Source organism: Trachemys scripta, chromosome 3, assembly GCF_013100865.1.
Source record: "Trachemys scripta elegans isolate TJP31775 chromosome 3, CAS_Tse_1.0, whole genome shotgun sequence".
In the NCBI taxonomy this organism is placed as follows: domain Eukaryota; kingdom Metazoa; phylum Chordata; order Testudines; family Emydidae; genus Trachemys; species Trachemys scripta.
The window spans coordinates 20,638,678-20,654,274 of record NC_048300.1 but is presented as its reverse complement, the minus strand read 5'-3'; the positions used below and the strand labels follow the sequence as shown (position 1 = coordinate 20,654,274).

Here is a 15,597-nt window from a genome sequence, read left to right as displayed (position 1 = left end):
GAATTTTTCCACTGAACGTTTTTTGGCCAAAAATGCTGACTAGTCAAAACCTAAACTGATCATGGGAAAGGGTAGGTTTTAACAAATTACCCAATTCAAAGGAATGTTGGGGAAAAGTGTTTAAATTCTTGAAAGATCCTGTTTCAACATTTTTGAAATTAAAAGTTTCAGGGATTTGGTTCGAAATGGCTTTTTGTTTCAAAATTTAATGTAGTTTATACTAATTTTTTTAAAGGGTCAAAATTGAAATGAAACATTTCAAAATTATCAAACTGAAATGTTTCATTGGACCCAAACCAAAATGTTTTTCAGTTTGTTGTTAATAAAATTTTATGAGATTTCAACTTTTTATCCCAGTGCAGGATGGGAAACACTTTTGAAATCTTGAAAATTCTTGCAGGATGGGAAAACTGTTTCCTGATTAGCCCTTCTCCTAACTCACCTAGGTGCTTTACCGCCGGAGTCTAATTTTTGAAAAATGGGCATCCCTTTTATTCCCAGAGGTGGTTCCTCCAGCTGAGGGTTGAGGTAGATGGGTGGGGTAGTGGGGAGCTGTGTACACTACTAGTGCAATGCTGTACCTACTCCATGGACAAATAGAGGTCTCCAGTCCTCAGCTCACTCAATCTGACACCTTGCACATGCATAAAATTCACCTTAGAAATAAAAAAAGGAATAGAGTGCTGAGTGCAAAGCAATTGGACAAGGTGGAAGTGAGCCTGGTGAATGTATGGAGGATGCAAAGCCAGTGTTTACTGTGCCAACATTTGGGGCTTGTTCACGGCAATGTGATTGCCTGTCACATGGCTTCCTGCAGGTCTTCTCCTACAAGAGAATTTGTCTGATGTCTGATTTAATCAGGCTGCTGTAGTAGCCTAGTGGGAGTGAAATGCTTTGCCACACAGGAGGCCCATGTTTGGCTTCTCAGCTCCTATGGGCTGGGAGAAAAGTGGAGACAGCTCACTCTGTCCCCAGAAGGAGAAAGCCCAAGCAAGGGGCCTGATAAAGCCCATTGCACCCAGTGAAAACCCTCCCATTCTCTTCAGGGGGCTTTGAAAGACGCCCAGTCTCCCAAAAAGAACAGGAGTACTTGTGGCACCTTAGAGATTAACAAATTTATTAGAGCATAAGCTTTCGTGGACTACAGCCCACTTCTTCGGATGCATATAGAATGGAACATATATTGAGGAGATATATATACACACATACAGAGAGCATAAACAGGTGGGAGTTGTCTTACCAACTCTGAGAGGCTAATTAATTAAGAGAAAAAAAACTTTTGAAGTGATAATCAAGCTAGCCCAGTACAGACAGTTTGATAAGAAGTGTGAGAATACTTACAGGTCATGTCCAGGTTTCCTGCTGCAAAAGGGGTCATTACAAAGCACAGTCCTTGAGGGAAAGAAAATGGAAATAATGGGAGGCCCTTGGAATCTGAGTGTGGTTCAGAAGATTTTTTTAAAGGACAATGGCAGTGCCCATGGAAGCTTCTTCCCATCTATAATGTCTGGTACATTTTGGCATTCCTGAGAGGACACCAGAATTACAGCAGGACTGGATCAGCTCTACAGTTAGGATTTATCTGCACTAGCCAATAGCATCCTGTTTGCATTCCAGTGGACCCTCCAGTTTATCACAGCGCTTTCTCAATTGAGGCTGACAGTGGACTGCTGGAATTAAAGACCCCAATTGACAGAGAGAATTGCTCCTTCCTTACTGTTGGGATTAAGGTAATGATCATATTACAGCAGAGCATGTTAAACATTAAGAGTCTGAATTTCATAAAATAAAATTGGAGGCTATTGTTATTACTATTGTTGTTAATAATCAGCAGCATTAATTTGTATTATAGCAGTGACAAGGGGGCCAGTCAGGATTGGGGTCCCATTGTACTGGGTACTGTAAAGCACAGAATAAAAGACAATTCCTGCCCCAAACAGTATATTTTGCCATGTTGTTCCAATCACTTGGAGTTGGTGAATATTATCAGTCTATGGAATTCATGGAATTAAACTCTGTTTTCTAGGCTACTCAGCAGGACAATGATCTTAAAACAGCTAACACGATAGTGTTGGTTACTATCCAAGATGTGAATGACAATCCTCCAGAATTTCCACAATCAAATTATACGGTCTCGGTTCCAGAAAACTCCCCAGACGGGACGATGGTGCTTCAAGTAACCGCCACTGACAAAGATGAGGTAAAATGTCAATTCTGTGTGACAGCTGCAAACATTACCTCTCAGATCTATGAAATTATACACGCTACATTAGACAGTTATAGTGTATAGTCATAAAATGCATCCTGAACTTATGTAAACTATCCAAATGTATTTAACTGAAACAGACATGGAATCTGTCATGGAATAGGATGATGATGTATTTATTTATTTGTACTGCAGTAGCATCTAGGAGCCCCAGTCATGGACCAGGACCCATGGGTGGCGTGTGGCTCTGGCATTTGGGGAGGCTGGCATGAGTGCTGGAAGCTCCCCCGGTGCCCAGACTGTGGTCCTGCCCCCTGCTTGGTCCCAAGGTCTACCCCCCCTCCTCCCCTGAGGCTCGCCCCCCCCCTCCACCCCAGGCCACGATCCTGCTCGGCCCCCCTGCCCACCGCTTTGCTGTCGCTGCTTGCTCCTCTCCTTTGCAGCGAGCAGGGAGCGGGGCGTCCTTGGGGGAGGAGGGTTGGAGGATAGGAGCAACTCGGCAAGCAGTGGGCGATGGACGGAGGAAGGGGCGGAAGAAGGGTTGGAGGAAGGGGCAGAGCAAGGGCGGGCCTTGGGGGGAGTGGCGGAGCAGGGGCAGGAAGAGGAGCAAGGCAGGCAGGGCCATGGGGGAAGAGTGGAAGCAGGGCCTCAGGGTGGAGAACAGGCGGGGCCATGGACCAGGCTGTTTGGGGAGGCTTAGCTTCCCCTGGCTTATTATACCTGCCACCCATGCCAACACCCCATTGCTAGTTGCTGTACAAACACAGAACAAAAAGATGTTTCCTCCCCCAAGGGGCTTACCTTCTAAGTATAAAACAAAAGAACAGATAGATACAGACTGACAGAGGAGTACAAGTAAACAATGAGACAATAGTATAACAAGGATGGTATGGATTGCACCCGCAGCAAGTTTGCAGATGACACTAAACTGGGAGGAGTGGGAGATACACTGGAGGGTAGGGATAGGATACAGAGGGACCTAGACAAATTAGAGGATTGGGCCAAAAGAAATCTGATGCGGTTCAACAAGGACAAGTGCAGATTCCTGCACTTAGGATGGAAGAATCCCATGCATTGCTACAGACTAGGGACCGAATAGCTAGGCAGCAGTTCTGCAGAGAAGGACCTAAGGATTACGGTGGACAAGAAGCTGGATACGAGTCAACAGTGTGCCCTTGTTACCAAGAAGGCTAACGGCATTTTGGGCTGTATAAGTAGTTGCATTGCCAGCAGATTGAGGGACGTGATCATTCCCCTCTATTCGGCATTGGTGAGGCCTCATCTGGAGTACTCTGTGCAGTTTTGGGCCCCACACTACAAGAAGGATGTGGACAAATTGGAGAGAGCCCAGCGGAGGGCAACAAAAATGATCAGGGGGCTGGAGCACATGACTTATGAGGAGAGGCTGAAGGAACTGGGATTGTTTAGTCTGCAGAAGAGAAGAATGAGGGGAGATTTGATAGCTGCTTTCAGCTACCTGAAAGGGGGTTCCAAAGAGGATGGATCTAGACTGTTCTCAGTGGTACCAGATGACAGAACAAGGAGTAATGGTCTCAAATTGCAGTGGGAGAGGTTTAGGTTGGATATTAGGAAAAACTTTTTCACTAGGAGGGTGGTGAAGCACTGGAATGGGTTACCTACGGAGGTGGTGGAATCTCCTTCCTTAGAGGTTTTTAAGGTCAGGCTTGACAAAGCCCTGGCTGGGATGATTTAGTTGGGGATTGGTCCTGCTTTGAGCAGGGGGTTGGACTAAATGACCTCTTGAGGTCCCTTCCAACCCTGATATTCTATATTCTATGAACAATAATTATATTTATGAAGCAACCCCAGGCCAAGTGCTTAGAGCACGATACAAAAGCCATAATAAAAATACATTATAAAAGCTTTTAAAAAGACAAAAATCATAGTAGCAAGTATCTTTCATTCAATATGCACCTGTGCCTTTACACACAGTGTACACCTTACCAGTACACTAACAGAATTACATCTGGTTGTTGCTATTTAGGAAAATGTTTTGGGGAGTTTTAAAGGCCTCTCCTTTAAGATTCAAGGCAGTGTAAAACACTGGGCGCTGCAAATTTCAGCCACAGCAGATACTCATCATTTCTGTTCCTACTCCTTGAAATAGGACCCATCTACTGTTCTAATTGCATATGACTTATTCAAGCAAAACTCCCACTAACGTCACTGACAGTTTGCCTGAATGCAGTTTTCCTAAAAGTAGTGGGCAAATGATGGCTGCTGTAATGTGGGTATACAGGAAGCCCCTTCAACCACTAGTTTTCCTGGCTGAGGGTGCATGTGGGGCTGTCTAGCTCCACCATCGGACTTAGGGGGAGCATGGGCAGGACAGAGGCCATGGTCCCAACCCCTACTCACCAAATAGGTTTCACTTGTGAAAGGACCATCTATACTTATTTAATAGGTATATCAAGGTATACCCAGCACACTGTCACCCAGCACCTGGGTGAGGACCCAGAGAAAGATACAGCGACTCCAATTCTGCATTGTTACAGCCTCTTTACACCTCTCCTGTCATCTCCTCACTGGGGGATTCCCCAAGTTCAGGAGGGTTCCAATGGAAAAAATCGGAAAATGTACTGACACCACTATGCTGCCATTTCTTGTAGCCCCTAGGGTAGGGGCGTGCTAGAGGAAAGAGGGCGTGTAACCAGAGTGCACTCCACTCCATCTAGTCCAGGTTATAGCATAGTTCGGGGGGACCATTGCAGCTAAGGCATAAGTTTGATCTGGCCCTGGGATTGTTCTAACGTGCACCAGGTACAGAACTGACTCTTGGCACCCTAGAATCTTGGGGGTGCATTGGGATTCCTGAGATATGCAGCTCAAAATATGGGTGTCACCGTGCCTCAGTGGGTCACAGAATACCAGGACGAACTGCTGAGAAATGGGGCACACCCCAAACTGGTGGTTATTCTACCATAAGATATACCAAGTCAGTAACAAAAGCAAACTTCTACCTTACCATATTGGTTAACAAGAAGTCAGAAATGCAGTCTTCTTAGGTATCCCAGCCCTTGTTTCACCACCCAGACACTACACTGAATGATGAGTGGTTATTTAAAACCAATTTCATCACACAAAAGGTTCTTCTAATCCCAAGAGATCAACCATGTAGACAGGTCAATATATAACTCAGATCTTATCCATTAATCACGCTGTTGCCAATTCTTTAGTATCTAATATCTAAAGGTTTATTTATAAAAGAAAAGAAAGAGGAGAGACTTATAATGATCAAAGAAAACATATATACACTCATTGCAAAGTTTGCAGATCAGGTTTGTAGCAGTGATGGAATAAACTGCTGGTTTGTAAAGTCTCTGGTAACTTCCAAAAGACTGGAAGGTCCTTTGTCCATTGACTGTTATTCTCCTGTTAGTGTAAGTCCATAGTCCAGAGATCAGGGCAGGAAAGAGGCAAAATGGAGATGCTTCCAGGGTTTTTTTATACCTTCTCCCATGTGAAGGAAAGCTCTCAATCTTAGTTTGTGGAAAAGTAGAGGTACAAGATGGAGTCCAGGGTCACATGAGCAAGTCACATGCCCTTGCATGCTTTGATGAGTCATAGCAGGAGCCATGACTCATATTCTGGCTAAAACGTCCTCAGGAAGGCCCACTGGGTGGAGATAAGCTTGTTCTATGGCCCATTGTGTTCTTCTATGGCCCATTCTTCTATGGCTCAATTTGAATGGATGCAAACTACCTTGTGGGTGTTACCCTAGGAGCAAACACATTTGAAATACAGGTATATAGTCAATTTTCATAACTTCAGATACAAAAATGATACATGCATATAAACAGAATAATCATAACTTTTCCATCAACACCTTACATATTTTTATACAAGATTTGTTGCAATTGCATAACAGTGGTAGCAACAGTGACCTTTGAAGGCCATATTGTAATCATACAACATCACCCTGGCCCATTGCCCCCCAGCCCTGCTGCTTGGGTGGTACATCTCTTCCCTATCTCTAGCTCAACTCACCCTCTGGGAAAGCATAATTAAAGCCAAAATGTTTAAGCTGTCAAGTTCTGCTAGTTGTTCTCTCCCTGGAAATTAAGAAGAAAATGAAATAAAGAGCTAGTTCAGTGGTTGTTTTATTTAATAACAAGCATCTTTCTCCTCAGGGTGGCTTCCGTGGAACATTCAGTCTCATTCCAGATGACAGTCCTTTCCAAATACGTGACACTGGGATCCTGACTGTGAGGAACTCCAGTGCCTTAGACAGGGAGAGAACAGTGATGATCCTCCTGCAGGTAGTAGAAATAACGATTTAAAAAAATTAAAATCAAATCCTCAAATAAATAAGATAATAGCTAGGCTGACCTGGAAAGAGACAGGGCCAGATTCTGATCTCACATTGGTGTAAATTGGGAGTAATTTCACCAAAGAATCAGACCCAGAATTTCACACTGGAGAAAACTTGGGGAAAATATCACTACAAAGGTGCAATTTACTTGGCCTGTAACTACTTGGGATCTTCCTTGTTGTTACCAGATGTGTGTTGTTTAAATAAGTGCAGAATTTTTACTTCCTCCTTTTTCCAGGTGAATGCTAGAGATCATTTGTCACCCTACTTTGAGGCCCACTCTATAATCAACATATCACTGCTGGATGAAAATGACAACACTCCAGCCTTTGAAGGCACACCATACAAACAGCAGATTTTTTCCAACATGACTGCAGGAATGCCCGTTCTTCAGGTATTGAAAGTGCTTATTTGAAAACAATGTCATTGTCAGTATAGGGCGTGTGTGTTTGTGTGTGTGTGCATGTGTGTATACACTTAGCCCCTTCCCCTTGAGCAGTGATCCTTGGGAGGAGAGATGTTCATTTTTTAGCATTTTCCATAGTTTCCTTTAGTTTATTCTGTCTTTCATTTAGCCTCACAATCCTCTTGTTTGATAAACCTCGTGTCATGGATGCTCCCAGCACCTGCCAGTTCAGGCAGTGAAGGACAGAGGCTTTGTCTTGATCTCATATCTCTCATATAGTGGTGCGTTACACACATATGAGACCATGCGCCAGCCTAAATGAGACTTCTGGAATATATTATTTATGAGATTTTTAATGAAAACAGAGTGTCTTTTAGAGCCCAGAAAAACGATATAATTGTTCAGATTTTTACAAACTATAGAGTGGGTCACTGGCAGAACCTGAACCCAGGTCTATTGACTTCCAATTTCCTGCTGTAAGCACTAGAACAGTATGCCCCCCAATAACTTTTAGGATTACAACAAAACAAAACATGGCTAGCATGAAATCTTGGCCCTATTGAAGTTGGTGGGAATTTTGCCACTGACTTCAGTGTGGCCAAGATTTTACCTATAGATTCTAAAATTGTATTCTCATGTTGATGCACCAGCCTCTGAGGACAAACATTCTGTCTTGGATTTGGCCCAGAATTCCATTATTACAATGTTCTTAGTCTTTCAGTGACTTTATTCCGTGATTCCGATGGTCAATTGAGAAATCTACAGAGGAAACAGTTAAAAGAAATATTGTTGGATATAATTAGTTCTCTGTCTCCTACCCAAGCTGAGATCTTAAAGAACATATGTTGGGATATTTCTTGCCAATATTAGGCCAAATTCTCTTTCTTTCTTTCTTTCTTTCTTTCTTTCTTTCTTTCTTTCTTTCTTTCTTTCTTTCTTTCTTTCTTCAGTGGGAATTTTGGGTGCCCAAGGAATGGGCAGTATTGGACCCATTAGTTAGATTTATGTTGTTGCCATAATTGCCCCACAAACTGTGTCTTATAAAAGTGAATTATATTCAACATATGTAACAGAAGATCAATCAAATAAAGAAACAGCTGAATATTATTGTGGATTTATTTAGCTGGCCTTTACCAAAAATTCCTGACCTATTTACTTTGAACGGACAAACAAGCAAGATTTCCAGTTATGTAATTATCAAGCTAGCTGAATGGTTTCTCTGCAAACTACACCACAATTTAAAGGTCTGTGTCATTTGCTAAAAACAAAGAAAATGAAGAAAAATTATATTGTCTCCTCAGATTGTGGCTCATGATCCAGATGATGGCATAAATGGAGAGACACGGTTTATCTTAGTGAGTGGCAATGAAGAAGGACACTTTGAACTGAATGAAACCTCTGGGCAAATCAGTTTGAAAACACTGATCCCATTACTAGTCAACCAATTGAAGAACTTCACCTTGTGGATAACAGCCACAGATGGTAAGACACACACAAGACTTCTTGGGAGGCTCCTTTCCTTAAGGGACACTGGTGAAACAGACAGTCATCCCCCGCCCCAACCTATTTAACATTCCTTTAAATATACCATATATTTTTAATTGCCCTTGCAGTTCCTGAACACAAGTCACTTGCCCCCAGCAGTAGTTGCAACATTGATAAAATTCAATTTTCTCTGCAGGGTGATGCCCTAGTAACACATCCATGTTTTCTTCATGACTGTTAGCGTGTGCATGATATTAGCATGAATCTCACTCCTTTCTTCATTTTCCCTGATTTGCAATAGGCTGGTGCACAGGCTAGAATACTGAGATTTATTATACCTCTGCTCTCACAGGAACTCAAAGAGGCATTCCATTCTTGTGTATTTCAGCCATCAGCCTGCTGTTAAGAGTAGAGCCAGCAGTAAGATTATTTACATGTATATGCAAGTACATACAAACTAAAAGAGAGCTACCAAGGCTGATTTTAAGGCTGTCAGCCTTGATGTTGTTGTTCTAACTAAGAATTATTGAATGTTTGTTTACTATCTAACAGGCAGCTAAATGAGCATGCATAATTGGAACAAGGCCAAAGGAAAATCTTATCTGGGAAATAGAATCCCTTTCCTGATAACTTGGGCATTCTTAACTCTTTCTCAGCCTATTGACTTCACTTACACTGATTTGCTTATTCTGGGCCCTGTACCTTATAGGCACTGTCCTATATTGTGGATGGTGGGGAACCACTTGGTCCCAGATACACGGGGCAGGGGTGGCGGCCAGTGGTACAAGCAGAATTTATTTCTTAATGGTATGCTGTGCATTGATGACTCATGGGAGGGACACAAAGGGAGAGCGCCAGCTAAAGGGGGCGCACGTGACTCCACACATGACCCCCCATGTGACTCATCCCCACCCTGCCCCCAGTCCAGGGCCCCTGCACTTTCCCCATCCCATGTTATCTTGGTCGTGGGGGGGAGGTTCTGTCCTCCTGCTGCACCAGATACAGACTTCTGAACCGCAGGGCCCTCCAGAACCGCAGCGGCGAAAGGAGCAGAATGTGGGGCTGCCAGGCAGCCCGATGCCAGCAGCTCCTCCAGCGCAGCTGTACCGCCTCCAGCCTCCCCACCCCAGTCCTGTCCTCCAGTGGGGCTGTACAGACCTCAGACAGGAGACGCAGCTGCGAAGAAGGGCTGGGGGCGGGCCATGGGGCGGTACAGCTGTGCCGGAAGAGCTGTCAGCATGCGGCCCCATGTTCTGCTCCTGTGTCTTTCTGGTACAGTGTACCAGCAATAAATATCTTAATGATATGGTGGACCAGACCGGGCCGCCCTACTTGCACCACTGGTGGTGGCACACCTTTTGCTACACACCTAAGAGAATGCAGCATCCCAACCTTGGCCTGTCTTGTCTCTTAGACTGTAAGCTCTTCAGGCTCTCGCTGGGTAAGTATGGTGCCCAACACAAGGGGCTCTGATCTTGGTTGGGGCCTCTAAGCACTATTCTAATAATTATTGTTATTTTATTATCTATTATTAATACAGTTCCGGGTGTCAACAGATGTGTTTTCTTTACAAGAAGAAGGTATTTTATGGGTCTGGTGAGAGATAAAGGTTTATTTTGCTTCCAGGTGGAATGGTGCCAAGAAGTTCATCAGTTCCAGTACAGGTCTTTGCAGTTGGAGACTCTAGACCTCGGTTTATTCACAAAACATATGATGGGACTTTGGAGGAAGAATTAAACAGCCCTGTTGCAGTAACAAGAGTAAGAACCAAAAGTCTCTGTACTGTCACCGGTACCAAACACATAAATTATGAACAGTTTGTAGTGACATAGGATTAAGATATGCATGGCCAGTGCATAAAGCCTAAAATTCCTATTTCGAATGTCACATCAAGTTATTAATATAATTAATAGAATATATAATTAATTATAATTAATAATATGCTGTGTCTTACACAGGTAGAATTCGTGTCTGTGGATCCCCTCATTCCAGTTACATTGCAAGTGTTGACAGAATCAGATATTTTTGATGTTGACATCAATGGAACCATCTGGACAAAAACCAAACTGGACTATGAATCTCAGAAATCTCATGAGATAAATGTTTCTTTGACTGACGGAAAAACAATTGACTATGCTGCAGTGTTTATCAAAGTTACAGACATCAACGATAACCGTCCTGTGTTCAATGCAATCAATGCTACCATTCATGTGCTAGAGAGCATGCAAGTTGGAGCCACTGTTCTCAGTGTGTCAGCTGCTGATGCAGATGATGGCTTTAATGGGTTAGTGTCTTATACTTTAAAAGGCGGAGAGGGAAAGATGGATGTTGACTCTGCGGCAGGATTAATTGTGCTGAGACGGGAACTGGACAGAGAAACACAAGCATTTTATAACTTAACAGTTATTGCCAGTGACCAAGGCCAACCAGCTCTCTCTGCTGTTGTGAACTTTACCATCTTTGTTGATGATGTGAATGACAACCCTCCAACTTTTCCCTTGGGCGGATACCAAGTGAGTGTCTCTGAAGATGAAATGATCGGGAAGGTGCTATTGACAGTGTCAGCTACGGATTTGGATTCTGGGGCCAATGCTCAGGTGAAGTACAGAATAATTAGTCAGCTTCCTCAGAGTTCCTTGCCGATGGTCCTTGTCAATTCAACCACAGGCCAGCTTACCCTGAGCCAGCAGCTGGACTACGAAACTGTCAAACTGTTTGAAGTAAGAGTGCAGGCATCAGATGAAGGGATCCCAAGCCTCAACACCAGTGTGCTTGTTGTTATCCATGTACTGGATGTCAATGATAACCCCCCTGAATTTAGTCAGCCAGTGTACAATATATTTGTTCTTGAAAACATACAGAAGGACAGCCTCATCTACGCACTCAATGTTACTGACAAGGATCAGGTAAGTACAACACTACTCAGTTCTTAGAAATCAAGATGATGTGGCATGAGAAGGGCAAAGAGAGAGTTTTAAATGCTCAGTGGTAAATATGTTAGGTACGATTTGAAAACGCATCATAGGGACTAGAAAGATAGAGAAAATCTATTACAGCATCCTGGGACCTGTGATACTCCCATTGAAGCCAATGGCAAACGTCTCATTGATCCAGTAAGAGAAAGGACTGAGCCTCAACTCTATTTCCCTGCAACCCTGCAAGTACAAGGTATAGCAATCTGGTGACCTTAGAGAAGCCAGACTCTATATAAATACTTACATAGGCCAGGCAAGAGAGAGCTAGTAGAACGGATGCTTGCCTGTCTGACTAGAGAACAAAAAACAGACATGTAACTAACTGTTTAGATTATCACTTATGTCAAAATAATCGGAAACTCCACTTTAATACATGCTGTAAGTCTCTGCTTAATGAGTGTGCCTAGCAGTGTGTTTCTGTGCTGCAGTGAACCCAGCTGTTGTACTGTGTCAATCAGGGGAAACGGAAATCATAGAGGAGTTACTTTCAGTTTCTTTTTTTCCTTTACAAGAAATCACGTAATTGCTCTCTGTTGCCCATCAAATCCTTTCTTTCTTCCCCCTACCCTTTACCAAACAAAAATCCTGCTCATGTGAGAAGTTGGCTTTAGGGAGGTGACACTCTGAGGTTCACCCAGAGCACTAAGGGATTGTGTCACTGCCTGCCATGTAATCCTGGATGCTCTGTGCTGTCCTGCTTTGGATCAGCACCCTGACACCATCAGCCTGGCTACAGTGCACTCACCTCACCCTGGCTTCCCCCAGCCTGGGTACACCTTGCAGGGTGACACTAACAGCCCTTCCAGTCCCAAGTCTCCCCAAAACCATCTCCTCTGCAATGCTCAGCCCCTCTCACTGTAGCACTCACAAAACCATATCGAGGTCACTGCTCCTTTACAGAGACAGTCCACAGCATCAACCAGTTAGTTTGGCTGAGGATTTTACCCGTCAGTTTGAAACACTGCACTGAGATGATTGTGTAATCAGACAAGATTAAGTTTATTACCAGAGACCAGCTATTTAAGTAGAAGGATACCAACTAGAAGGAATTGGGATGGAAATGGTTGCAGACAAACAAAAGTCAAAGTATGCTCCTGAGACTAAAACCTACCTTAAACTAGAGTCTTTTGTTCAAAGTAGTTTTCTCACCACCGTCATTCTTCCAGCATGGCTGGCCAGTCCTTAGCTAGGATCCAACACCAAGCCCAAAGCACTTGGTTTCTTTGTCTTCTCAGGTGAAGGATGCCCAAATGGTTTTCTGTCTCTGCTTATATCATCAAACTTTACCTTTGTTTTCAAAGTCAGGAAGCCCTCTTGCGGGCTAGTCAGCCAGAGAGTATTGATGTTAATAACAGAGAAGTATTTCCATGTTCTCTCCATAACTCGCATGCTTTTTACATCTCTTTTAGGTCGGCTTCTCTCAGGGGTATTTTATTCTTAACAATACCATGTTTGCTGTCGATAAACATGGGATACTTTCCATAAGGAACGACACAGAACTCGACAGAGAATCTACACCTAGGTTAACTTTGCAAGTAAGCTCATTCTGAACCTTTCAGATGGTTTAGTCCACCTTTTGTGTCTTCATCAATCAATTGAAATCCCAGTCAAAATCAAGTAATTGATTTTTTTCATTGATTATTTTGGCAGGTCTGGGCAGTTGATGCTGAAACGGAAGGGCTCAATTCTAGTGCCCTGTTAGATATCACAGTTCTGGATGTCAATGACAATAACCCTGAGTTTCAGATGCAGCCCTTCAATTTTACAACCCCGGAAGGAGACTATACATTGGATGCACCTACCGTAGTTGGACATGTAGCTGCCACAGATTTGGATGAGGGAGAAAATGCCCACATCACATTTCACCTAGTCGCAGAAGATGGGAAGAATCCATTTAGCATCCAACAAGTAAGAGTTTGGGTGGGGCATAGAAAATGATGCCTACCTGCTTCTTTCTCCAAGACAGTTAGCCTGGCCAGATAGAAATGATGCACCGAGATGAGCCATCGTAGCATCTCTGATATCAATAATGACACCGAAGTCTTTGGAAACTAAGAATATAATTCCAAAGCCTATTGAAGTCAATGTGAAGACTCCCATTCATTTCAATGGGTTTTGAATTAGGCTATGTGGGCAGCGCCAGCTCAGCCAATGCTGCCAGTCCTGCCCCAGGAAGCGCCGGAGGACATGGGGACTCCAGCAATGCAAGTGTGATATTTACTGCTCATGCTGCAGTGCAGCATGGGGTGGAGTATGTGCTGCATTGTGACAACTGTGAGTTCTGATAATAGTTTGAGGCTGCTGGGGAATCAGGCTGTCCCTTCCTTTAGTACAGTTCTAGCTAGAGTACATAGCAACCCCTCTGTCTAACAGGAATCCTCCAACTGCTATGCTCCCATTTGCCTCTGCAAACATATTTTTGCATACAACCTGTTCTGGACACTTTACTAGGCCCCCTTCCAAACTGGCTGGTCTGGGAGTCTGGAGGAAGTTGGGAGTGGGATTGGGAAGGAGATTGCATGGTGAATGTTGAGCCTTGCAGCTCGGGAGCTCATTCAAACAGCATTTCAGGACACTCCAGTTTTTCTCGAACCAACCCCGACTAAGGCCTGGACCCAATGCTGCGAAGTTTCACCGTGAGTCGTCCCACTGAAATCAATCACATGGGTATGGCTTTGTAGTGTTAGCCATTCTCAGTGGTGATGATCACCTGCAACTTCCATTAATGTTTGTCTGATATCAGGTGTCTAAAACTTCTGTATGTGAGTTAAGGGACTACCTAGTTCAGGAGGTGGGTAATGGAAATGAAAAAGTATTTCTTCTCTAGGTTGCCAGCTAAGTCCTGCCAAGATCTGTAGTGGCTGAGAGTTATTAGCATCTAGTGGTGTTTCTATGGCCTTTGTAAATGAGGTAGGCGGGCTCAGTCCAGTATTTACTGGACAGGAGTCTGCATTACAGAAGCCACCACCATAACTGACTACCTATTTGATAGTCTCATCAGAGAAGCTAAGGTTTGAATGGGTGTGGAGACTCCCATCCACAGAGAACAAGTGTGGGACTCCTGTCCCCATCCTCCAGGTCATGGGTAAGACATATTGGCAGGACACTGTGAAGAAGATTGCCCTGATAGTACCCGGGCTATACCTGTTCTGTGATGAAGAGAGGACTTCCGTCCTCATTTTTCCTGAGAATTAAATGTACACAAACATTATCAAAAACGTGATACATGTGTTGATTTTTATTCTCTTCTGTAGAATGGAACTATTTTGGCTAATGGGTTTATGGACAGAGAAATCAAAGAGAAATATGAGCTTTTGTTAGTGGCATCTGATAATGGAGTACCTCAGAGACAGGTAAGGGAGAGGATTAGGTTATTCTTACATTAACAGCCTTTGATAGCTGAAGTTTAAATGGACTGACTATGCATCTCTTGTGTATGATTCATTTGTTTTCTGTTGTCCACCAGAATTTCACATATGTCACCATAAGTGTATTAGATGTAAATGATAATCCTCCACAATTTACAAAAACCCAATATTCTGCAAATATACGTGTAGCAACTGCAAAAGAGGGAGTTTCTGTTCTGTCAGTATCTGCTACCGATCGTGACCTTGCGAACAATTCTCTTATTTCATACAGGTAATTTTGCCTGAGGTAAATAAATATCTTTTAGTAAAGAAAATCAGTGTTATTTGTATTTCCCAGTTGATCACAAGTTGCCCATACCTACTCATTCCATGCCCATTATTATATTTTGCCATTAACGTAATCAACAACAATATGCCTAATTTTAAATTTAGGGAAAAACAGTAGAGAAACATTTCACCAAGCTTGTTGGAGATGATCAAACTACTGGAGTGCCAGTAAAATAAAAGACAACCATAATCAAAAGCCAAGCTTGTTTGGTCTGAAATAGCTGGATAAAAGTTTGGCACTTCTGGATAGAAAATGGAAATAATGAAATACAAAGTGATTGCCATTCTTCCCCTTAATCCCCCACTCCCACACATTAACCTTTAGACATAGATTGTGCATGGAACATTTTAGTTGAAAAAGGTCCTGGGACACAACGATGACCGGGCATTAAAACAAAATACATAGATTGATATGGATGGTTGAATGTGTCAGAAACTTACAGGGTTACGCACCAAATGTAGCACTTACTGTTGTGTGAGATTTAATTGGCTTTGGG

General features: G+C 43.2%; 1 protein-coding gene across 1 annotated transcript in view; it reads left to right on the top strand.

Moving 5' to 3' along the window:
- The window catches only part of LOC117874256 (protocadherin Fat 4-like), an 84,797-nt gene that overhangs the window by 30,292 nt on the left and 38,908 nt on the right, over positions 1-15,597 (top strand). The window contains exons 10-20 of the mRNA XM_034764181.1: positions 1,618-1,730; positions 2,027-2,200; positions 6,358-6,486; positions 6,778-6,933; positions 8,247-8,427; positions 10,057-10,190; positions 10,389-11,336; positions 12,815-12,940; positions 13,056-13,313; positions 14,660-14,758; positions 14,872-15,044. Of these exons, the coding sequence (XP_034620072.1) occupies positions 1,618-1,730; positions 2,027-2,200; positions 6,358-6,486; positions 6,778-6,933; positions 8,247-8,427; positions 10,057-10,190; positions 10,389-11,336; positions 12,815-12,940; positions 13,056-13,313; positions 14,660-14,758; positions 14,872-15,044 (2,491 nt within the window). The remainder of the gene's footprint in view (positions 1-1,617; positions 1,731-2,026; positions 2,201-6,357; positions 6,487-6,777; positions 6,934-8,246; positions 8,428-10,056; positions 10,191-10,388; positions 11,337-12,814; positions 12,941-13,055; positions 13,314-14,659; positions 14,759-14,871; positions 15,045-15,597) is intronic.